Genomic DNA, 26,393 nt, shown 5'->3' with positions numbered 1-26,393 from the left:
CCAAAAAACCCTCAAACAGTAAGCATATAGGTAGAAAGCATCCTGGACCATGTTCATGGTTTCATACAACTGTATCTGAGCTCAGCCTTATCCATGTATCATTAGTACTTCTGGCATGGTAGACATTTTAAAATCGCTATAGGTGATATTAGTCCTTCTTGCTAGTTTATTTCACACCTCTGCATGGTGTGGCGTCCTTTGAAAACACTCTGGTTTTCCTTTCTCAGGTTAGGTAGGACTTAAGACAAAACAGAATAAAAAGAAAAGCTATATTTAAAACTGTAAATTCTGTGAGAGAGGGGGAAAAGGTTATTTGCAGAAACAGACTTTCTTTTCTATAATAAGGGCTTTAAGGGAATAGTGTCTTGATGAAGAAACTAGTTAGCCATGCGTTGTGAGCCACTCGTGTAGCTTGAGTCTTCTGTTTTGTCAAGAATGGGTATTCCAGTTCCTCACTGCAGCTGTTAGAATTTTGTAGGTTGGAATAGGCTTTTGCTTTGTGGAATCTCAACAAAGCCACTCCCTTATTGCATGTGGGGATTCTTGTTTTACATAGCCCCTTTCTGAGCCCTCTGACTATAAATGGGAGAGGTAGATAATATAGATGTCAATTCTAATCTTTCAACTCCCAACACTATATATTCATTTGGCCATATGATATGAATGCTACACTCTTGACTCTTATCCATGATGGAATTTTAATCAGTGTATAATTACGGACATCAAGTGAGAGAAAATTCACCTTTCTTCTTCTTTCTCCTTTTGACCTTTTTTGGGATATATAGTATGTTTTTGGTGGAAACAGTGACAGAAAGCCACCCAGACTTCCACAGAATTGCCATGTCCTTCTATTCGTGAAGAAGGTTTCCTGTCCCTTGTCCAGTGGGGTGGGACATATTCAATTATGCCATGTAGGCAAAGGGCTTTTTATTTTCCTTCCAAGGGAGGACCTGTTTTAGGATACATGGTGCACTTTACAAGTGTAAGTTCCTTTAAAAATACTGTTTCTAGATCCTAAAGTGACTTCTTTCTTTCTTTCTTTTCTTTTTTCTTTCAAAGTCACCAAATAAACTCTGGTGAATAAAGGGCAAAGCAAGATACTGGGTTCACATCTCCTTGGACTAATTTTGTGGTAATTTTTTTTTAAATTTTATTTATTTATTTATTTACGATTGTCACACAGAGAGAGAGAGAGAGAGAGAGGCAGAGACACAGGCAGAGGGAGAAGCAGGCTCCATGCAACGGGAGCCCGACATGGGATTCGATCCCGGGTCTCCAGGATCGCGCCCTGAGCCAAAGGCAGGCGCTAAACTGCTGCTCCACCCAGGGATCCCTTGTGGTAATTTTTTTCATCGATATGGTAGCCAGTGGCAAAACAATGCTTCTGTATTAGAAATGCATAAATCCACAAATTTCTACACAGGAAATAATGTTACATATGCTGTTGTAACACATGTGTATTCTTCTTGTTCTACTTTTCACTTATTCTGATCGTATTGCTTCTAAAAAATGCATAAATATTTTGGGTATACCTTAATGGACTATTTTATTTCAGAATTATTTCAGAATATTTCAAAGTTTTGTTAAAGAATTATCTGAAATTGCCATGACCCTTTGTGGGAATTTTGCGTAAAAATGTTACCCAAGGAATATTGAAATGATCATCATTCATATGGTACCCAGAGTTTGAAATAAATTTTGCCTCTTAAACTCTTGACTTCTCACACAATCTAAATCCCTTATTTGGCCATACCAGCAGAATCTATTATATATGGTTTAGAGCACTGCTCCTCAAACTTGTAACATGTCCTCCAGTCCCTTAAAGATAGTGTTTAAATGCAGGTTCTGACTCAGTAAGACTTGAGGGGGGGTGCTGAGATCTCAAGTGTTGCCAGTGCTGTTGGTCCACAACAGAAAGGTGTTAGAGAATATTCCAGATGAAATCCTGATTCCCAAAGATAGCTACATTAACAACAACAACAACAAAAAACCAATGTAGGCCATAGCAACCAACAGAAAGGGCATTTTTACCCTTACCATATGTATTCATTAAATTTTGTGTTAAATGTTTATCATTATTATTTGGGTGAAATAGAGAACATAGAGGTCAGTAAATATAAGCATCTGTCTATGCGAACTTGTAAGTAACTGTATCATATATACCTAAAATTGAGTATAATTTTTAAAAAGATTTTGTTTATATATTTAGAGAGAGCACATGTGTGTGCAAGCAGGGGGTAGGGCAGAGAGAGAGAGAGAGAGAGTGAACAGAACTCCCATTTCATGCTGATGCAGGACTCAGTGTGGGGCTTGATCCCACGACCCTGAGATCATGACCTGAGCGGAAACCAAGAGTCAACCACTCAACTGACTGAGCCACCCAGGTGCCCCTCGAGTATAATTATAAGAGAAGGGAAAGGGGCTAAATAAAATTATTTAAGCAACATATATTAAAGTTTAAGCAAAGATCACCTAAATTTAATATTTACTATTTCATAATAAAACTAGCAAGATAATCATCAAGCCTCTTAGTAGTAAGCATTGAAGCCCAGTAAGGATTGTAATAAAACTGTAGTCACTGAAGTGGCATAGAGGAATGTAGTGTCCTCAAGAATTCTCCATTCAACTGTGTCTGTTAGCCAGTGGATTCAGGATTTAAATGAAATTAGGTCAGATTCCAAAGAAACCAGTCAGTAGAAAAATAAGCATTTTCAAATTAAATCACAGTACTAGATGTTGAATTCTGGTGAGCAGGAACAGCTGGTGAAAGCCTTTTCATTGACTGGAAAAGATCTGGCGTCAGAAGGTGCCTTATTGTTATGTAGGTAGGACTAATTTTTTTAAATAAAATATGTTTAGTTAAGGGGGAAGGATCATATAAGGAAAACAGTCCATCTTTGAGTAAATATTAATAGAATGCCCATTTCATGCCATCTTTTGGGCTTTGGGGAACATTAAAGAATCAGAAGATAATTTCTGTGCTCAACATGTTTACAGTTTGGTCATAGAAATATAGTGAACTTATGAGAAATAGAGCAAAACAAAGACGTCCTCCCATCCCAACGGAATAAACCAAACACGTGAAAACAAATTCCACAGTGGCTTATAGGAAAGCATATAAGGCAGCATACATTTAAGTGACAAATCATGAAGTACAATGTACAAATATCCTAGTTCTTTTGCGAGGGCATTTTTGACATGTGACAGTGGCAGTGACATAAGGATGCACCTGGCATTTAGTAGACAGAACCAGGGTTGCCAAACATCCTATGATGTGACTGTAGCATCATGCTGCTCACAAATAATTTGTCAGCCAAAAGGCCTGGGATACCATCATTGAGAAACAACGCTAGGATTTTGGAGTTAAGGAAGACCCACAGAGACCGGAGAGATCAGCAGGTATTTGTGGTGTGAACGTGTCTACCTTCTTTCTAAACCTAAAATCCTAAGGGAAATGGTATGTAAAAGGAAGCACAAGAAATAAATTTATGTGTCTGGCCTTATGTAATTGATCTATTTAAAATCATTTACCAGCTGCAAATGGCTGCCTGGAGTTCATAATAGAACAGTCAAGCTGTAAAAGGTCTTAGGAGCTATTTACTCCAGCTGTATCATTATACAGATGATAAGACTGAGATTCAGAGAGTTTAAGTGATTGTCCTCAGTCACTTATGTGACTTACATGGGCAGGAGGCTTGCCTGGAAGTTAGCTAATATTCTGAAGGTGATTTTAGGCAAGATCTTGGTTCTGATAAAACCTAGCTATAAGTAAAAATAACACCCATGTGTATATCCCTTTATGTACAAAGAGATAACACATCCAATATCTGTGTTCTGTGTAACCATTCACATTGCCACCTTTACACACACACACACACCCCCATGCACACACATGAGAAAAAGACTACAAAGAGAGGGAGCATATTTGTAGATCTTGTACGTTTAGGTTAGAGATGAAAGCAGCTGTCATGGTTTATAATGCCATTGGCATTAGAAATTCCTCCTACTCCACCCCCTACCCCCACCCCCACCAGAATACCTTGCCCACCTATGCACCCCTAGCTGAAATTCTTTTTAAAAGAAATGAAGCTTTTTATTCTATAATGCTTAAAGTTCAAATAATTCTGGGAGAGGTTACATTCCAATTTTAAGTGTTCAAAAACTTGTAGATGACTGATGATGGGCTTTTTTATTGGGAGCATATTTTGAGAGGAGACACTGAGTAGGAGAAACCCATCAGACTCTCAGAGCGTGGTAGGGGAGGGGAAAAAAACAAGAGTTAAGAGTTGTTGTAGTATCAAGATTTTTGCCTATTTATATTTGCCAGTTTTGTATTGGGCCTGTCATGGATATTTCTTTCATGAACATCAGAAGACCATGATTTAGCTTACTGCCTGGCAGCATGCATATTTGCTATGGGTTAGTATAGAGTTCTTTAAGCCACTTTTTTCCTAGTGTCTGTCTTCATGAAGAATGTGGGGTGAAGAAGTGGAGAAGATCACACCATGAATTCAGTAAAATGCTCATCACCAGAAAATGGTTGATTCAAAGGGACAATTTTCAGCCTGAATGAATTCACTTGAAATGGATGCCAGCCTTAACTGAATTAAGTTGTGCTCTTTCAAATCCATTGCTGTGAATTTGGTAGACATTTGTCTGGAATTTACATAGCTCCAAGCTAAAATCATAGGTCAAACTGTGACTTTTGGAGCCTCTAATACTATTTAAATTTCTAACAATTTTTACTGAGTTTTGAGTCTGCCAAGTAATGTACAGACCCCTGTTAATGATGAGTGACTCAAAATAATTGATTTAGATGAACACCCAAATATGCGGGTGCATCTCTAACCTTGTTTGAATTCTAGGTTCTATTGAATTTACTGGGAAAAAGAATAACAGAAGTTTATTTTGGTATTTGTGATGATTTCTTCTTTTTATCTGCCTTCAGGTACCACGAGACATCCCTGCTTATGTAAATTTTGTCACTTTAGTTTCCAAACAGCAGGAACAAAGCACAAAAATTCAGGCATAGAGAAGACCTAGCCTTATTCTCGTTAATTGGCTTGTCTGTTATTTTCAGACAGCACTGATAGCACAGCTATTTCCTGTGATTGGCTTTGGGAATAGGTACCAAATGTGTTTTCTTTTGATTCTGTCATTTGAGAAAACCACTCTTAATCTATGTTAAAGCCCGTATTTCCCTAAATTAGTCAAAAACCTTTGCTAGACCCTTCAAGTAGAGATTTGAAGAAGGTGTTCTTGGGGGGCTATAAAATAAATAGAAAACAGTCTTTGCCAATTGGAGGAGACAATCAAATTGTTGAGGTTTAAAATATCACAAAAAGAATAATTATAATTCAGGGTACACAAAATATTGGGGCAAACTAAGTGGTGAGTGGGATTTAATTACAAAGGCTTCTGAGCAAAAATAGTTTTTGAGAAGAGTCGTCTTTTAAATTGAAGAATAATTGACATATAATATTGTATTAAATTCAGGTGTATAATATAGTGATTTGATACTTATCTGTACTACGGAATGGTCATCACAATAGTCTAGTTACCATCTGTCACCCTACAAAGTGGCTACAGTATTATTGACTGTATTCTTTATGCTGTATATCCCCAAGTCTTATTTATTTTATAACTGAAAGATTGTACCTCTTACTTACCTTTACCTATTTCACCCATTTCTCACCCCCTTCCCTTCTGACAACCACCAGTTTGTTTTTGTATCTATGAATCTGTTTCTGTTTCATTTGCTTGTTTTTTAGATCCCACATATAAGTGAAAACCTACTGTGATTGTCTTTTTCTGTCTGAATTTTCACTTAGCGTAGTATCTTCCTGGTCCACTCATGTTGTTGCAAATGGCAAGATTATGTTTTTTTTTTTAATATGGCTAAGTAATATCCTGTGATATTTATATATACTATATGTATAAAACCTTTTTTATTCACTTATCTGTTGATGGACATTTAGGTTGCTTCCTCTCTTGGGTAAATAATGCTTTGACATACATGGTGTCCAGATGTCTTTTCTGATTAATGTTTTTGTTTTCTTTGGATAAATACCTAGAAGTGGAATTGCTGGATGATATGATCTTTCCATTTCCAATTGTTTGAGGAACCTCAAAACTGTTTTCCATAGTGGCTTCACAAATTTACATTCCCATTAACAGTGCATGAGAGTTCCCTTTTCTACACATCCTCCCCAACACTTGTTATTTCTTGGCTTTTTTTTTTTTTTTTTTATAATAGCCATTCTGACAGGGCAAGGTGATATCTTATTGTGATTTTGATTTGCATTTCCCTTTTCATCTATCTGTAGGCCATGTGTAGTCTTCTTTGGAAAAGTGTTTATACAGGTCCTCTACTCATTTTTCATTCAGATTGTTTTTTTGATATTTAGTTATAGAAGTTCTATAAAGATCTATTTTGGATCTTAACCCCTTATAAGATATATCACTTACAAATATCTTCTCCTATTTAGTAAGTTGTCTTTTTGTTTGTTGATGGTTTCCTTCACTGTGTAATAGCTTTTTAGTTTGACACAGTCCCATTTGTTTCCACTTTTGTTCTTGCCTATGGAAACAGATTTGTTGCATTAACAAAACCAAGGAAAAAAATCATATGATCATCACAGCAGCTGCAGAAAAAGCATTTGACAAAATTCAACACCCATTTAGGATAAAAACTCTCAACAAAGTGGGCATAGAGGGAATGTACCTCAACATAATAAAACCCATACATGACAGACCCACAGTTACATTACACTCAGTGGTAAAAGCTGAAAGCTTTTCCTTTAAGATCAGAAACAAGATAAGGATGCTCACTCTTGCCACTTTTATTTAGCACAGTATTGGAAGTCCTGACTATAGCAGCTAGGCAAGAAAAAGAAATAAAACACATCCAGATTAGAAAGATAGAAGTAAAATTGTCACTATTTGCAGATAACATGATACTACATATAAAAAAAATCCTAAATCCTCTACTAAAAATCTGTTAGAACTGATGAATTTATTAAACTTTAAGGATACAAAATTAATATTAACAGAAATGTGTGGTTTCTCTGTACACTGATACCTATAAGAAAGAGAATTTAAGGGGCAGCCTGGGTGGCTCAGCGGTTTAGTGCTGCCTTCAGCCCAGGGCGCGATCCTGGAGACCGGGGATTGAGCACCACGTCAAGCTCCCTGCATGGACTGCTTCTCCCTCTGCCTATGTCTCTGCCTCTCTCCCTCTCTGTGTCTCTAATGAATAAATAAATAAAATTTTCTTTAAAAAAAAAAAAGAAAGAATTTAAGACCAGAGTCCCATTTACATTTGCATCAAAAAAGAATAAAATAGCTAGGAATAAGTTTAACAAAGGAGGTGAAAGACCTATATTCTAAAAACAAGACATTGATGAAAGAAATCTTCAATTTCTTTCATCAAATAAATAGATATACTGTGCTCATGGATTGGAAGAATTCATATTATTAAAAATATGTACTACTCAAAGCAATTTACAGAGTCAGTACAATTTCAAAATCCCAATGACATTTTTCACAGTACTGGAATAAATAATACTAAAATTTGTATAAGACCATAAAGGGCCCCAAATAGCCAAAACCATCTTGAGAAAGAAGAACAAAGCTGGAGATTTCAAACTATACTGCACAGCTATAGTAATTAAGGCAGTATGGTACTGGCATAAAAGTAGACATATAGATCAATGAAACAGAATAAAGAGCCCAGAAATAAACCCACATTTCTATGGTCTATTAGTCTATGACAACTGGAGGTAAGAATATACCATAGGAAAAAGACCGTCTGTTTAATAAATGGTGCTGGAAAAATAAGACAGCTACATGAAAATAGAGTCTTGAACAATATGGTAGGAACGTGACTTGGTATGGGAGGAAGGAGGTAGGTGTGCCTTAGGCAGAGGGCACTAACAAAGTATGTGTAAGGAAAGCTGATGGCATCCCAGGGTCTTCTGTGCCTGAAACATCAACAGTTATGGCCTTTGTACTTGGATAGGTGCCTATGTTCTTAAAAAATATATAGCTAATAAGTATAATTTTGAAAACCAGTTTGTCTCAGTCCAATTAAGCATTGACTACTGACTTAATTAAATTTCCTTAATTTTGAATACTAATTTAGTATGACTGATTATTTTAACATATTTCAGACACCTTAAAGAAAACAAGTACAAATATGATTATTGCAAATTATATTACTATGCTTACACTCATCCTATTTAAAAGACCAACATTGTGGGTTTAATTAATTTTATTTATGTGTCTTTTTATACCTTCCTAGGGTTATAATCTACTTATTTAAATTATTTCCAGGGGTTTCAGTAACATTTTTAAAATCTTCTTGGGGTTGTGTAATCTTTAGAGATCCACAAACAAAAACAATGCCTTTTCAGAATAGCTGGGCTTACAGGATCTGAGCTGTTGACTGTTGGGTCTCCGTTGCTTTTTCCAAAGTGATTCAGATCTGCGTCACTGGTTAGCAGTCAGTTGAGTTTTCTTTTTAAGGGTTAAATTTCTCTTAGTTATTAAAATTTAACTCATTTCCAAAAAACGCCTCTGCTCCCTGTTTTCACATAAGTTTTCCTTGCAATTTGGTGTCTTCCTGGACATGTTCTTTGTAAAGCATTGCTTAGGCAACATTGCATATTCTTTATTTAGTCTGTTATTGTGTTAGATTGACCTGCCCTGTTAAGAGCATTCCCTGTTGCTGCTCTTCCTATGCTTGTGCTGCTGGTACAGTTCCTACTTTTGCTAGCACTAGTTGCCTTCCTCCTTTCTTAATGCAGTTCCATGTATTAAAACCAACCATATCCTATTCCATTCATGCCTCTTTTATTTTATAACTGCCTTTTGCCCTTTATACTAGCTTTGCTTTTTTGAAGTCATAATGGTCTTTCAATAATTCCCCTTGTTTCATTTAACCATAGTTTTATTTTCCTGGTAATGCCCAAATACATAATCACAATTTGGCTGTTAGGAATCCCTATAGGCAGACTTCTTTGTCCCCTTCTTGCATTGCCCCTGACATTTGTGAAGGGATCCTAGTTTTCTGGTAACAGCTGGATATTTCACAGCTGTTTTGTGTTTCCTGCCCTGTGAACTGGAATCAGATTACCTTCCAAGGATTCCTCTTTTTTCATAGTGGAGAATTGGAACATAGACCAAAATCTGGGCACTAGGGTACACATGAAAGTAATGCATCAAAGAGCTACTGTTTGGTGTTTGGAAGAATCTGTCTTTTTGAGGTTATGGATTCCCATTGATTTTTTTTCTGTTTGACGTATCATGCTTCTGTCCTTCAGTTTTGTTAAAATATCAGATTTTATGTGTCTTCAAGACTTTCTACTGCACTGACCATAAGCATTTTGTTGTGGGAGGGAAGGATGTTTATGTAGATTGCTGAGTTTGATAGAAGGAATCAGATGAAGACTTGGGTGTTGGGGAGTAGCACAGTGTATAATTTGACTTCTAGAACCCTCTTTCATTGCTAGGACTCCAGTGTACTTGCTCATCTCTTTATGTGCCCTGGGTTCTTCAATAATTTTATTCTTTGAGCTGCCAGAAATTGCAGCTTTCTGTGGGGAATGAGTACTATTCTTACTTCCACTTGCCTGCATCTTTCTCTGGGCCCAAGCCCTTTTGTCTTCTTTTTTGGAGTCTGCCTGGTGAGTTGTCTGACAAGCTCAGGAGGTCAACAAGGCTGGTTCCCTCTTATCTTCATAAAGGCCCTAGATTCTTCTTTCTGTTCTGCTCGTGGTTAGCAGAGCTGGCGAGATCGTGTTTAAGCCGTTTGTCCCAAATATTGGAAACTTGAAACTTTTCCAGAACAGTCATTGTGTCCTGCATGGAAAATTCAAGTATAGATTACTTTCCTGGATGAAGATACATGTACAGAGTGGGTGCTGATAATGGTATTATTCATGTAAACCTCAGGAAAATTGAAGACCAGCATTAATTGTGTGTAACCTTAATTATGTAGAGCTGTGTTTGTGGGCTGATGGAGTTACACTGTGCAGAAAACTAGCAATATTTGGCCATTTAAATTGATAATGGTCACAAGACTTGTCACTTACTTTTTCCTGGATCTGATACAGTATATCAAATTCAGAAAGTGGTGTCTGCAACAAGTTCCTAAGAACATTCTACGCAAATGTCAAAGTACTTCAAGCAATTTCAGTAAAGTGAATGTATTAGTTTTCTACTGCTGTGTAGCCTATTACCACAAACTTACCAGCTTATTAGCTCAGTTTCTGTGAAGTCCGGGCACGGCACAGCTGGTTTCTCTACCCTTGGGCTCACTCGAAATCAAGATGTTAGGTGTGGTTGTGGTTCTTACCTGAGACTCAGGATCCTCTTAATTATCTCACTAGTTGTTGGCAGAAATAATTTTCTCATGGTTGTAACAGGACCATCGTCCCCATGTTCCTGCCAGCTTGGCCGATGAGCACTCTCAGCTCTAAGAGGCTGCCTCGCAGTGCTGTACCGTGGAGCCCTGTTTCAGTTCACAGCATGAAATGTTTGCTTCTGCCAGGCTACCCAGATCACATCTCTCTTTTTCTTCCTGAGACTAGCTGAAGAAAACTCTCTGCTTTTAAAGAGCTCACCTGATTAGGTCAGGCCCACTCAGGATCATCTCCCATTTGCCACATGATAGAATGTAATTATGGGAGTGATATCTCATCACTTTCACAGTCAAAGGGGAGGGGATTATTCGAAAGCAAGAGACATTGCTTTGGGGGTATAGTCATGAGCTATCTGACTCAGCTATCTGTCTTCCAAAGGTGAGGGACATTCCGTGTCACTTTAGAATTCTATCACAATGAGCTGCTGGTTAAAAAAAATCTTTTATGCATCAATATGTATGTTTATTATTCTTGTGTTGAGACTGCTGTCTTTTTGACAATAACTTTTGGACGGTAAATTTTTCAGTGCTTTGGGCCTGTTAGCAACAGCAAGAAGACTACTTATTTGAATGAACTTTCTTACATCTGATATATTAATTTGGCAGAACCTTACTGAGCTTTATTGTGGGCCAGGTGCTGAGCAAGGCACTGCAGGAGAAGGGTGCAATAATGTGGACAGTGGTCTTAGTCCACTGCATGGAGCTGCATAAGATTCTGGGTCTAGTGTGGTCTGTTTCTAGAGTACCTGGGAAGCATGGTCCCCTGCAAACCACTGTGGGTACTGATACATTTGAAAATTATCATAAGAGTTAGGAACTGACCAGCAAGAAATATGTTGTGAACATAGCAAATAAAATCACAACTGTAGACATGCATATTTCCATATAACTATACTATTTCCAAGAAGTTTATGTTAGTGATAGTTTTCTACCTGTGTTTTGTTGTTTGTTAGTAGAGGACAAAAATGATAAATGTGAAATGCTTAAGAATGTTTGTAGGGAACTGTTTTAAGTTTAAGAAATTTTGTTGAAATACTTTTTCCCTTGAAAATTAGGAAAAGGCTGCCACTCTTCAGTCTTAATGCTAGAATACTGTAGAGAACCTGGTTTTCCACTGTGCACAGCTCACACTGGTTTCTGCAATTATCCATAAATGTGCCATAGTCAGATCTATGAAATGAGACGCTACCTGACAACATATAAATGTAGGACACTTCACATAAAGCATGAAGAGAGACATAAGGCCCTACTTTGCAGTACATTCCATAGCAATTTCTCTTAAATTGTAGAGATTCAGAGAATTTATCAAAACCTCCAGTTAGAGAATCTCTGTCTCCTAAACTTAACACATAACCTTGTGAGTCTTAGTTTTGCCAGCCAATTGGTTAGCACAAAGAACAGCAAATGAAAGGTTTATGGAAGTTTATGTGGCTTCATGAACTTGTTCAGAATGAAGTTCATTTTTTCAGCTTCAGTGGTGCCCTTACAGCCCTTCTTTCTTCTGCTGACATGTTGAAGTGACATTTGTCCTTTAGCCTTTGCTAACATTTTTGCTGTGGCTCTGTTAGTATACATGTGTTACAAATTTATACTGCCTAGTGAAATTTCCCCCATATATCTAGAAAAAAATTTTTCACATATATTTTCCTATAAATATAGAAAAATCCCAATATTTTATCTGATAAAATATGTTTTACTAAGATAGTTCTAAGGCTTTGCATAAAAAATAGAATAGAGGGTTAAGTGGAATGTAGAGTTAGCTCCACAGTCTCCTTTGCAAAACTACAAGATTTTCCTGTGGCACTATGCTTCCTGGTGCTATTTTCAAGGATAGAGTTGTAGTGTTTCCCATTAGCCATGTATTAATTCAATCCACATTTACATCTTTTTATATTATCATTTTATATACATTTATTACCTTGTTTGATTTATATGTACATATGTAAATCTTTTAAATTAAGAAACTAGTAACATTTTATGGCTGAAACCCAGAGATTAACTTCTTTCTGAAAGTGTCACAATAAATTGAAAGACCCATGAATTGGCTTCTTTTCTTTTCTTTTCTTTTCTTTTCTTTTCTTTTCTTTTCTTTTCTTTTCTTTTCTTTTTTCTTTTCTTCTTTTTTCTTTTTTTTCTTTTCTTTCTTTCTTTCTTTCTTTCTTTCTTTCTTTCTTTCTTTCTTTCTTCTTTCTTTCTTTTCTCTTTCTTTCTAGGTTTTACTTCTTTCAGCCATGTTTTGTAGTCCTTTGTATAGATCTTGCACATATATGGTCAGAATTATTGCTAAATATTTTGTATTGTTCAAAGCTGTTGTAAATTGTTTTTTATTTTTTGCTAAATTGTTTTTTAAATTTTAATTTCTGATTGTTGATAGTATCTAGAAATATAAATGCTTTTGTTTGTATATTGATCTTATATCTTGCACCCTTGATAAACTTATTAATTCTTGGGAGATTTTTTTCTGTAGATTTTATTGGATTTTCTACCTAGATGATATCTTCTGTGAATAAAGTTGGCTTTACTTCTTCCTTTCCAATGTGGATGCTTATTATTTCTTCCTCCTGCTTTGTGGCATCATCTAGAACTTATAACACAATGAATACTAAATTAGTGGTTAGAGTGGACATCCTTGATTTGTTCCTGTTCATAGGAGAAAGGTATTTAGTTTCTCACCACTAACTTTTATGTCACTCTACTTTTTTTGTAGATGCCTTTTAACCGCTTGAGGAAACTTTTTTTTTAAGTTTTTATTTTCATTTCAGTTAGTTAAAATAAAATAAAATAAATGTTATATTAGTTTCAAGTGTACAATATAGTAATTCAGCACTTCTATACATCACCCTGTGCTCCTCAGGAGAAGTGCCCTCCTTAATCCCCATCACCTATCTCACCCCCCAACCCCCCACCCACTTCCCCTCTGGTAAAATCAGTTTGTTTTGTACAGTTAATAGTCTGTTATTTGTTTGATTTCCCTTTTTCTCTCTCTCTCTCTTTTTTATTGCTTGTTTGTTTCTTAAATTCCACATATGCATGAAATCATAAAGTATTTGTCTTTCTTTGATTTTGCTGAGTGTTTTACTCTCTAGCTCTACCCATGTATTTGCAAATGACATGATTTCATTCTTTTTATGGCTGAATAATATTCTATTGTATGTATGTGTATATACCACATCTTCTGTATCCATTTATCTATCAGTGAACACTTGGGCTGCTTCCATATCTTGGCTATTGTAAATAGTGCTGCTATAAACATAGGAGTGCATGCATCCCTTTGAATTAGTGTTTTTGTAATCTTTGGGTGATTACAACAGCAGTGTGATTGCTGGATTATAAAGTATTTCTCTTTTAACTTTTTGAGGAACTTCCATGCTGTTTACCATAGCGGCTTCACCAGTTTGCATTTCCACCAACAGTGCACAAGTGTTTCTCCACATCTCACCAACACTCATTTCTTGTTTTATTAATTTCAGCCATAAAAATAGCCATTTTTATTTTTTAATTGAATTTTTATCATAAATGGGTACGGATTTTATCAGATGTTTTTTCTGAGTCTATTGAGATGATCCTATGATTAAAAATATCTGTATATCAGTTATTTATTGTCACATAATAGATTACCCCAAATGTTAATATCTTGAAACAGCAAACATTATTTATCTCACATTTTTTGTGGTTCTAGAATTCAGGTACTCCTTAGCTGAGTACCTCTGGCTCAGGGTCTCTCATGAAGTTTTGGTCAAGCAGTATGCTGGGCTGTGGTTGTCCTTGAAAGCACAGATCACATTGGTGTTTTCAGGCCTCAGTCTTTCTGCACATGTGTCTCTTGACAAGGCTGCCTCATGACATAGCAGCTGACCTTCTTTAGGGCTAAGTAATCTAAGAGAGAGGGAGAGAGGAAGAGTACCAATACAGAAGCCACAGTTATTTTATAATTATTTCTCTGAAATGAAATCCTGTGATTTCTGCCATATTCTATTTGTTGAAGACAAGTCAGAAAGTATAGCTCACATTCAAGATCTGGGGACTAAGTAAGAGTATTAATACCTGGAAGTAGCCATCACTAGAAACCATTTTAGAGATTGTTAATCTCTAAATGATTTAATAAACCATTGTTTATTAAAATGGTAAACTACACATTTTGTGTGTGTGTGTTTTAGAGAGAGAGCGCACTCGTGTTTGGGGGGTAGGTAGAGGGGCAGAGGAAGAGGGAGAGAGGATCTCAAGCAGGCTACATGCCTAGGACAGAGCCCAACATGAGGTTTGATCTCACAACCCTGAGCCTAAATCAAGAGTCAGATGCTTAACCACCCGAGCAACTGAGGTGCCCCTATAATGGCAACCTACACATTTTCAAATATTAAGCCTATCTTGCCTTACTGGGAGTAATTCTACTTTTTCATGATTTATTATCCTTTTTATATACTACTGGATTAACTTTATTAAAAGTGTGCCAGTGACTTTTAGTTCTAGATTCATGAGAGAAATCAATCTGTCATTTTCTTGTAATATTTTTGTCTGGTTTTAGGGTTGAAATGATGCTGGTTACATATAATAAGTTGAGAGGTATTCTTGCCTCTTTAATTTTTTTTGGAGTTTCTGTAGAATTGGTGTTCCTTCTTCCTGAAATGTATGGTTTACTTTGCCAATAGTGCTGCCTATCCTGGCTTTTTCTTTGTGGCAAGGTTTTTGGCTATAAATGTGATTTCTTTAATAAACATAGACTTATCTGTTTCTTCTGGAGTGAACTTTGGTAGTTTTTGTCCTTCAAGGAATTTGTTTCTTCTAAGTTGCTGAATTTATTGGCATAAACTTGTTCACAATATCTGTAGAGTCTGTAGTGATATCACCTTTCCAATTTCTGATATTGGCAGTATTTGTTTTTTACCTTTTGTCCTTATCAGTCTGGCTAGAGGTTTATTTATTTATTTAAAATAAAATCTTCTCTGAGGGATGCCTGGGTGGCTTAGTGGTTGGGTGCCTGCCTTCAGCTCAGGTCGTGATCCCGGAATCTGGGATCGAGTCCCGCATCGGGCTCCCAGTGAGGAACCTGCTTCTCCCTCTGCCTGTGTCTCTGCCTCTCTCTCTCAGTCTGTGTCTCTCATGAATAAATAAATAAATCTTTAAAAAAAATTTTTCTCTGAAAACAAACCGGATTTTGGTTTCTTTGATTTTCTTTATAGCTTTTGATTTTCTATTTCATGTATTTACACCCTGATATTTATTATTTTTATTCTTATTTTGAGTTTCACCTGCTCTTCTTTTTCTGGTACTTTAAGGTGTAATCACAGTGCTTTGAGATCTTTTGTTTTTTCTATATCTGCATTCAGTACTATTAATTTTCTACAGTTGAAGTACTAGTTTTCCAACATTCTGCCATTTTGATTTTTTAAATTTCATTTAGTTCAAGATACTTTTTTTTAAAAAAAGATTTTATTTATTTATTCATGAGAGACAGAGAGAGAGAGAGAGAGGCAGAGACACAGGCAGAGGGAGAAGCAGGCTCCCTGTGGGGAGCCTGATGTGGGACTTGATCCTGGGTCTCCAGGATCAGGCCCTGGGCAGAAGGCAGGCGCTAAACTGCTGAGCCACCCAGGGATCCCTCAAGATACTTTTTAAATTCTTCTTTTGTATTATTTAGTTTCTAAGTATTTACTGTTATACTTATCTTTTAAATCCCTTCTGGCTCCTTTTTAAGATATTCTCTTTATCCCTGGTTTTAAGCAATTTGATTTTGATGTGCTTTCTTGTTTTTTTCTTTGTATTTCTTATGCTTGAGGTTTGTTGACTTCTCAGGCCCATGTGTTTATACATTATTATAATCTACTTACTTCAGTGATGTGGGTGGTTTCACATCCACAACACATCTATTGCCTCTTGCTTTCACATCCTTAAGAAGAAAACATAAATTCTTAAAAATATTGAGTGCATCTCACCTACCTGTGATAAATTGTTCGTTTTTGATCATGGGTAGAGGAATTGGCCTTAAGTCTTTTCAAGGCACGTTCAATAGTATTGTGTTTTGCTAAAAATGTTTGATGATAATCCTTGTCATTTGACTTAATTAAAATTCAGCCTGTGCTTTACTCTTAGGACAGAGCTGATGCTTAAGATTTAAATAAACGGGATCCCTGGGTGGCGCAGCGGTTTGGCGCCTGCCTTTGGCCCAGGGCGCGATCCTGGAGACCCAGGATCGAATCCCACGTCGGGCTCCCGGTGCATGGAGCCTGCTTCTCCCTCTGCCTGTGTCTCTGCCTCTCTCTCTCTCTCTCTCTGTGAGACTATCATAAATAAATAAAAATTAAAAAGAAAAAATAAATAAACTTTTTTTTGGTTTGTTTAAAAAATTTTAAGAAAGGGCATAATTCAATTATATGTGCTCTCCTAGTTCAGTGGTTTTAAAAAATTACATTATCAGACATGTTTATTATATAATTCAAACAATACGGGGTATGTAAAAATTAGTAATCTTACTCTTGACCAATCCAATTCCACGTGTCTGGAAGTACCTTATGTTAACAGGTTGGTATGTTTTCTTGTATTGCTTCCACTGTGCTCATAGATACACATACAAATATTTATGTTTGTGTTTGTATCTGTGTGTCTGTATATATCTGTATCTATATCCATTCATACAGTAGCTACATGTATCCCTCATGTGGAATCATCCTGTATGTAATACACAGATACTTTATTTTAACAATATGGGATATTCTTCTGTTTCCCTGCTTTTAAAAATGAAGATATGGAAACTTAACAGCAATAAAGAAAAAAAAAAACTTTAAAAGCAATTTCAGAATTATTTTTTCTCGAGAGAACAATAAAGTTTACCTAGCTTCGTAGACAAACTAGAGGCCATAAAATTATTTAATCAAAACTATAAAATCTACAGATTATAGGAAGAATGAAAGGTTTTGAACATAGAATAGAGAACAGTGGGGCAAAAGTCAGAGACTAAAATAAAATCAGAGTGGGGCAGGCATGGCAAGAGAATGAGGGAAGTTGGGAAGCAGGTAGGGACCTTGTGGATTTTGAAATGAGTGTTATTTGGTGTTTCTTTTTTACAGTATTATTTCTTTGCATCCGTTAGTTTTGGTATTAGAAAAAACACTATTTTCAATGTTTAAACATCTGTAACCATTAACATTTATTTTATTTACTTTTCAAAAAAGATTTTAGGGCAGCCCAGGTGGCTTAGCGGTTTAGTGCCACCTTCAGCCCGTGATCCTGGAGACCTGGGATCCTGCATGGAGCCTGCTTCTCCCTCTGCCTGTGTCTCTGCCTCTCTCTCCTTCTGTATCTCTCATGAATAAATAAATAAAAATAAAAAAATAAAAAGATTTTATTTAATTGACAGAGAGAGCACAGTCAGGGGGAGTGGCAGAGGGAGAGGGAGAGGCTAGCTCCCCACTGAGCAGGGAGACCAATGCGATGCAGGGCTCAATCCCAGGACCCTGAGATCATGACCTAAGGCGAAAGCAGATGCTCAAACAGCTGAGCCACCCAGGTGCCTCCATTAGCTCTTTTATGTGCTCAAGTTTTGTATTCCAGTTTGGAGATGAACTTAGTAGGATGGGACAGATTTACTTTTGAAAAACATAGTGATCTTCTTCTCTAGCTATGTTAGCTGCTTCCATGGTGACCCGTCAGTTAAAATGCCCATCTGATTTAGCTCAACTGATTTTTTAAAAATTATTATTGTTAAGTCAAGTCGTCCAACTTCCTAATGATTTAGAGTAATCCCACATGCAGGCAAATGGTTAAAACATGTGATGGGTTTCAAGAACCCCCTTAGAGCACTGATAGCCTAAACCTTAAGCTTCCCGTTTTACAGACAGCATTTTAGTGACTGCCCTAAATGAATAGAAGTGGAATAATTATGAGGAATTTTTTCAGATTGGGATTTAAGCTGGTATAGTTTTTGGAATGTGGACTTTCTGGGTATTTCCTGAAATGGAAATTAGCAAACTTTCTAGAATAATAAGTCATGTGTTTAATGATACTAAAGTTTCAGTGGAAAGTTCTGAATTTCTTTCACTCTTTCTTTTTTCTCTAGATATGTGTCACAAAGATGTCTACACGGAACTGCCAGGGAATGGACTCAGTGATCAAACCCCTGGACACAATTCCTGAGGATAAAAAAGTCAGGGTTCAGAGGACACAGAGCACTTTTGACCCATTTGAGAAACCAGCTAATCAAGTAAAGAGGGTGCATTCTGAGAACAATGCTTGCATTAACTTTAAGTCCTCCTCCACTGGCAAAGAGTCTCCGAAAGTCAGGCGGCACTCCAGCCCCAGCTCGGTAAGTGCAGTCAGTCCTCTTTATCAGTGGGGGAGCAGAGGAAGTATCTCTTTTACAGTCCTGGCCTGCTGTGCTGGAAGAGGGCAAGTGGCTTTATCAGGTCATTATTATGCACTCTCTCTCAGGGTGGTTTAGTGTTTTGGAGGAAAGAGAGAGCACAATCTATATACAGACTCTTTATTCATAAGTACCCAGCAAACAAATGAGAAGTGATTCAACTTATTTTTGGAAAAATCTTTTTTCCCCCCTAGTTGTTTAGAGATTTTATAATTAAAGATCCTTTGATATTTCAAACTCCTAGAAAGGATGTTGAACTTTACTGTTTTTGTGGGCAATAAAGGTAGTTTTGAGTTTGGCAAATTCACAAAGATTGTCATTTCAGAGTAAATGTTCAAATTGTTCACTTGTCTTATTCCAGTTTGTTTTCAGTGTAAATGTTTTAGAATTTAAGAGCTAGATGTTGAAATTGGTCTTCTTAAAGAGAAATCCTGTTCATCATAATGAAATTTTCTTACTAATGATAGATTAAGGTGAGTGCCTTTTGACCTAAGGAGATATAAAGTTCTGAGGTGAATGCTGCTTTTTGACTGTAAAATTTTTACTGAAACTTACATATCCAAAACCAGCCTGCATTTATCCTTGTAAAAACCCTTATGATCTTTTAAAGTTAATTTTCAGATTTAACGTACACTTAAGAACTTTTTGAGTAGATATTCTAAAAGTTTTAAAAGGTAAGAGGAGAATGCTAAGAGAATTTTGATTCTATCATTTTGCTAAGAAACATGCCATTTTACAGATATTAAATATTAAGTTTGATGAGGGCAAAGCAGAGCCAGAAATGTCAACTGCAAGAAGAATATTGACACTTCAATTCAATTAAACTATATGACACTGCACATGTCTTGTCACATTTTGTCTTAATGAAGCTAAAATAAATATTATCAATGCAGCATTTGTGAGAAGCGTCGATGATCTGTTTTTTCTTTTTCCCCCCCAAACTGACCCCATAATCTTGTCTATGCATGCAAAGTAGTGTCCATCTAGGTAACAGATATATCACTGAACTCCTGGGAGAACCTTTAGATTTAGTAGCATTTAGAAGAAATGAAACAAGTTGTTGAGAATGATTAAGCCTATGTTATGGAAAGAGAATTATATATATTTTACTATATAATTATATATCAACCTATAAATGATATATAGAAATTGGCATTTTCAGATATTGCAATGAGGCATACTTATACTAAAAATTATTTGCCATTTATCTGAAATATAAATTTAACTAGTTGTCCTGTCCTGCATTTTATCTGCAATACTAGTTATAATCTGCTGGTACATAACTTCTTTTGTTGATCAGATTCTTCCTACTTTAACCACTGAGAACTCTTTTAGGTTAGCTCCTGTGTCCTTTTGAGATGTCTTCATCCCTCTGTTTTTTTGAACACTTCCTTATGTTCTGGCCCTAAGAGACACTTTTGGCTTAATACTGTATTTTTCCCAACCCTTGACCTAAAACCAGCCCTTTCTCTAAAGAATCTCAGTTCCTTTTATTGGAAAGTGGTAGTTAGAAACCAAGATGTAGGTGCTGGGTGTGCTTGTAGCTATTGGGGGTCAGGTAGTTTTAAAAGTCAGTGTATACATCATACCATAAGTGACAATGGAGTTTCTGTATTTTTAGTATTTAATAAGGAATTAATTTCAATTCTTATCAAAGAATGCTGGGTGTTGCCTGATGCTTTTTATATTTCTCTAGCTCTTTAAATTTTATTTTTATTAAAGTAATGTTTGAACATAGCTTGGAGATCAAATAGACCAGTCTGGGAGGATGGCAGTGGTATAGGTTTTGAAACTCTTTTTGTAATTAGAACAACTAGTATAGTAAAACCAAAACCAGTGGATAATATTGACAACAAATACAGTTGACAAGTATCTCCGTGAACCTCAAAATAAGAGTGAGGGGACGGACAAACCATGAACAGTATGCAGAACTGCTTGGTATTAGAAAGTGTGAGGGTGCAAGCTCAGGGAAGGTGAAAGGTCTACTCTTTGAGACTATGCTCAGAAAGTCTCCTTCCAACCACCCTCCCATTACCATTAGGTACATACGGGTAACTTGTTGGGACATTATTAAAGCAGTGGCAGCAACTAGGAGGGACTTTGCAGGCTTCTGTGAGTAGATGAGTGCGAGGCAACCATAGTGATTTACTGATATTGGAGCAGTCTGTTGGCCTTTCTGTAACTTCTCTAGAATGTCAAATTAAAGTAACTTTCTAGGACAAAGCCCTGCACTGAATAGAAAGTGCTGAAGTAGACTTCTGTGTAGTTTGTATTCAACAAGGGCAAAGGAAATGGATGGTCCAGAAAGAAGTGTTGAAGTGAAAACAGATGAGGAAGATCTCAGCATGTGCTAGATTGTCTTTACTTTTTAACTTTGAGAAACAGATGAAAGAACTTTAGGGGCACCTGGGTGGCTCAGTTGGTTAAGCATCTGCTTTCTGCTCAGGTCATGATCCTGGGGTCCTGGGATGGAGCCCTACATCAGGCTCCCTGCTCAGAGGGGAGTCTGCTTTCTCCCTCTCCCTTGGCCTGTTGATCTGCCTGCTTCTGTCATTCTGTCAAATAAATATATACAATCTTAAAAAAAAAAAAAATCTAAAAAAAAAAAAGAAATAATTTTATTTTAGGAAGCTAGAAAAGCTATCTTGGCCACACCCCTGTATTAAACTGCTAAATAATTCATTTTACTTAAAAAAACCAATAGAAAAGTTATTGATTGAATTCTATACAAAACCATAAGGGACAAACAAAAAAAAGAAGCAAAATAACATCTTTATAGATAATGAAAGCAAGTTAGAAGGTGGTGAAATTATCTTTATTTGCAGATTTTTGATGATATATCTGGAAAATCCAAAAGAATGGAAATACTCTAAACAATGAGTGAAGTTAGCCAAATAGTAGGTTGTAAATTAACAGGCAAAACCCAAGAGAAACCTTTATAAAAACAAGAATTACTATTGAAAACTGGTAAATAAAGCAAATGACTAAGCATTTATTTTCTGTGATTCCTATATGAAATTTACCTCATGGTAACCTAGTTTTGATGGGGGGGGGCAGTGAATTTCTCTTATAGAATAATCCCACTAATACATCAAGAAAGAATAATGTATTTAGTATTCACAATTTGGTAATCCCTGATGAAGTAATACATGTAGGTAATGGTTGTGAGTACCTACTCACATCACTAAAAGAGAGATAGCTAGACATTATGATGTCCTAATGGAAGTTTACACAAAGCAGCAATAAAATTAAACTTGAATCTGAGCAAGCCTCTAGATATAACAACTGATTTATAGAGTACAAAGGAACACATCAAGAGAGGATTTTCTCTATTGTGTTCCTATCCCCAACTGTATTTCCCCTACCGCTTGGCTTTTAATATATGGTGTTTGTAATCTTGTGATGCTCTAAATACTATTCGTAGCAGGGCCACATGGCATACTATGATTAAACTTCCTTCCTTGAAAAACTTTTTGAAATTTATTTTTTTCTTAAAGTATAGTTGATACACAATGTTACAGGAGTTTTAGGTGTACAACATAGTGATTCAACAACTCTATCCTTCTTTGCATAACTTTTAGATTTTCTTAGTCATAATTGCTTCTTTTTCATTTGTTCATAATTGATATAATGAATTATTATAATTTCAGTTACAAATTGAGGTTCCAGATTATTTGGTAAAACTATAAAACTTCTGAAACAAATCAGAATTGGCTAACCTATCAGTTTTTCCTCCCCCTGAGATCGTCCTTGAAGCTATCAACCCTTCTAATCCAGTCTAGACTGCTTGATCTCCAAGCCTGCTATCCTGAGAATTCCCTTCTCTATCTTCCTGAGAAGTTTCTTTTCCATCATTTTTATGTTGAATACTTAGGCTCTGGGTTATAGGTCTTTCTTGTTCTTGGTTTATGTAATTGCACATATGACTATGCCTTTATTCATACTTCGTAATTTAGATTAATAATCTGACTGGGTGTAGGATTCTGGTTTATAAAATAGAATGTTTCATAGCCTTTTGAAGCCACTGCTTTGTTCTTTTCTAGATCCCTATATTGTTATTTATTTATTTGTTAATTTACTTTGGTTTAGTTTACTTTGGTTTTCTCTGCTTTATGGATATATAAAATTTTTTTAATACTTCAATTAGGTTTGTAATTGATGCTAACGTTTATTTCCAAAAGCTCTCATTCTTCAAATGTTCTTTTAAAAATCTTTTTCAAAGAATAATATATTACCTCCTATGTTTTTGAATATACTAAATGTAGCTCAGAGGAACTTTTTAAAAAAGATTTTATTTATTTATTTATGAGAGACACAGAGGGAGAGATACAGAGACACAGGCAGAGGGAGAAGCAGGCTCCCTGCAAGAAGCCCAACGTGGGACTCTATCCAGGATCCTGGGATCGTGTCCTGATCCAAAGGCAGACGCTCAACCGCTGAGCCACCAGGCATCCTGAACTTGGGGGAATTTTAAAGAAGTTTTCTTTTCTTTTTTTCTTTCTTTCTTTTTCTTTCTTCTTTCTTTCTTTCTTTCTTTCTTTCTTTCTTTCTTTCTTTCTTTCTTTCTTTCTTTCTTTCTCTTTTCTTTTCTTTTTTCTTTTCTTTTCTTTCTTTTCTTTTTCTTTTCTTTCTTTCTTTCTTTCTTTCTTTCTTTCTTTCTTTCTTTCTTTCTTTCTTTCTTTTCTCTTTCTTTCCTTTTTACTATACTTCCTAGATTATCTGGAGTCTCCTTTGAGTTCTTTGTTTCTGTTTATTTTTTGGGTCTCTGCCTTGCCTGTTGAGATTTTTAATTTTGCTGAGTCTACATCATGCCTTTGGAAAGAACTGTTGACTGAGTTCATATTCTGAATAGTGTGCAAAAAAAAGCTGATGGAAAGTTCTTTGTGCCAACAGTGCTTGTCAACTGGAAGCATCAGCCTGGGGAATGTCACTGAAGACCTAGTCATTTCAGAGGAGGACTATCAGATGTCAGTATCGATTCATCTTTTTCCTTGGCTGAGTTGTCACCCCAGAACAAATTTACCAATTGATTTTCTCAGATATGAAAGCCTAACTGCTATTTTTCTGAGATGATCAAGAAGGGGCCCAGGGTCTCCGAGTTCTACACAGGTTTTCTTGTGCTTTTTCATTCAGTATGACTCTTTATCCTGACTTCCCCTGTTCTTGGTGTCCCAGTGCTGGCCTGTCTGGTTCAACCTCTCCGGAGAATAAACCTCTGCCAGGATCGTGGTACAACAGATACCTGACTGAGATAGTCAGGTTTCCAGGGAAGAGGCCCGTTCCTTAAACACACTCTGACTAAGCACTTTGTGTTTTGGCCTTCATTGAAGCCCAACTTCCATTCTTGAGTGTTTCTGGGATTCTGAAGTATGAACTGAGTTCATTCTTCTTGGTTTACGCCTTTGGTCCTCTTCCTTGTCCGTGGCCTCCCATCCATTTGTCTTCCATCTCCAAATTTTTGTTTGGACCTTGTCTGTAATATTCTTTTTACTTGTTCTATTTGCCCTTGTGAATTATAACTTTACTGTCAATTTAATACAGATTGGGGAAGGAATGTATTACATGTGTTAAAACCACCATATTTAACTAGAAATTTCCACAGTTTCTCTCCTATTGTTAACTTCCTTTAGATTCTCTTTCCTGAATTTCTTACTGGGCTTACTATTTCCTGTTATGCCCCAGGAAGTCATTCTTAGATATCAGACCACTTATATTACTTTGTGTGGAAACTGCTTTGCTTTCTTGTCTTTATAGGAGTTTTTGCCTTAGAAAAAATATCTTTGCGCTCTTTTCTACTCAAGCTGGAAATGGTTTCTTTTCTCTTTTAGCATGATGCTATAATACTCTTTAATTCTGAGTTCTTTCTACCTGCTGCCTTTTTGTTCTCTCCCCTGTTGTGATGGGAGAGGGTATTTTTATGATACTCTCTTTTGTGGAAAGACTATATTCCTTTGGGTTCTTCACTGGGCAGAAAATGGAAGCAGTAACACTTCTTGTGCAATACCACTCTGTTGCCCATCTCATAGGGTATGGGTTGGATCATTTCATACCCACGGGCATGGGAATTTTAGGACAGATTTTGTTGTAAAGATTTTTAAAGGCTGATAGGCATCAGAATAGTCCTTTTACCAGGGCCAGATTAATACCGTATCTTTATTTTCTTGTTTTTCTTGTTATTCCTTTCAAGTATTAAGTTGTCTTGAATAGGCTCCCAGAGCACAGTTGAGAAGGAGGGAGAAAGTGAGCAGAAGTGTGGTGCTGTACAGAGTCCCTGTTTTAGGGAGAAAAACAGGATAGCTGTTCTTGTTTCTTGGAAATACTGTGGTGGATATATTGTATGATACCACATCTTCCCAACTGGGCTTATATCTCTGTACTGCTCACATACTACATACTGGTCATTGTCTCTGTTAGGAATCATGATTGAAATCAAGAAGCCAAGAGTGCCTTGACCTCAGAGACCACCAAGTTCACCTATACTTCCTGAATTTGTCTAGATAATGGCACTTGAAAATTCAGGCAAAATCTAAAGAATGTGATTTTGTTTCAATTGGTATATTTCAATAAGTATTCGACAGATTTTCTGTGTTTCAAACTTTTTTTTAAAAGATTGTATTTATTTGAGAGAGAGAGGCACAAGTGGAGAGGAAGGGGGAGAGGGAGAAGCAGGTACCCCCCTGAGCAGGGAGCCCCATGTAGGGCTTGATCCTAGGACCCTGAGTCATGACCTGAGCCAAAGGCAGATGCATAACTGACTGAGCTACCCAGGTGCCCCTTTTCAAACATTTCTTTAGTGCCTGCTCTTCCTGGGCCTAGTCCCTGAGTAGTGTTAATACTGTCATTGATGGGACAAGCGTTCTTTCCCCTTTTCCACTACCTTCTCCATCCCAGCTGTGTTCCTCAATAGCTAAAACTATTGGAAGTACTATGGGAAGCTGCCTGTCTTGTTGGCCCAATTTAGAAGGGATTTCATTGAGCTGTGGTGTCATAAGCTAAACTTAAAGAGAACATGTTTCCTGAAATTTGTATTTAGATTAAGGTCGTCCTCTATAAATTCCACCACAAAGTCTTCCAAATTTACCTTCTCCCATCTCCAGATAAATCTATATTCATGATAGGCAGATCCAATCTGAAGAGGGGAGAAAGTTGCAAATTTGAGAGTTCCACTATAGTTCTTAAGTATTTATCCTTGGGCGGGGCTAGGGGCAGGGAAGGGGGAGTCTTGGCATTTCTCCTTCTTGTGTGGACTAGAACATTCCTAGATAGAACCGAGGCCCGAGGCCCCTTGTCAGGTTGTTACTGCTTGTGGTGCTTGGATCTATCTCTCTGTGTAGGATCTACATCTATTTTGTAACCAAGTTATCTATCAGCTGTGGATTACGTTAGTGTGACTATCTATAATAGGGCTAGAAATACAGGATGATAGAGCTTCTTCCTGAGATCAAAGGCAGAAGAAAAATTAGCAAAGGCAGATTTCACTTGAAAACTTCTTGTTTAATGAGGCCACATAGTTGCGACTGAATCTTTCCCACCTTATGCTTACATCCACTCTCAAAATTATAGTATAATACAATAGTGCATACTGTGGTTTTCCTCCGTTCAGGGCATCATCAA

At 36.6% G+C, this 26,393-nt stretch overlaps 1 protein-coding gene across 10 annotated transcripts in view; it reads left to right on the top strand.

Moving 5' to 3' along the window:
* The window catches only part of CDK14 (cyclin dependent kinase 14), a 721,053-nt gene that overhangs the window by 270,008 nt on the left and 424,652 nt on the right, over positions 1-26,393 (top strand). For all 10 annotated transcript variants that reach the window (XM_077857033.1, XM_077857032.1, XM_077857025.1 and 7 more), the window contains one exon: positions 18,477-18,722. In XM_077857033.1, the coding sequence (XP_077713159.1) occupies positions 18,492-18,722 (231 nt within the window). In that variant the 5' untranslated portion in view covers positions 18,477-18,491. The remainder of the gene's footprint in view (positions 1-18,476; positions 18,723-26,393) is intronic.

Source organism: Canis aureus, chromosome 18 (genome assembly GCF_053574225.1).
Source record: "Canis aureus isolate CA01 chromosome 18, VMU_Caureus_v.1.0, whole genome shotgun sequence".
In the NCBI taxonomy this organism is placed as follows: domain Eukaryota; kingdom Metazoa; phylum Chordata; class Mammalia; order Carnivora; family Canidae; genus Canis; species Canis aureus.
This window is presented reverse-complemented; position numbering and strand designations above follow the sequence as displayed.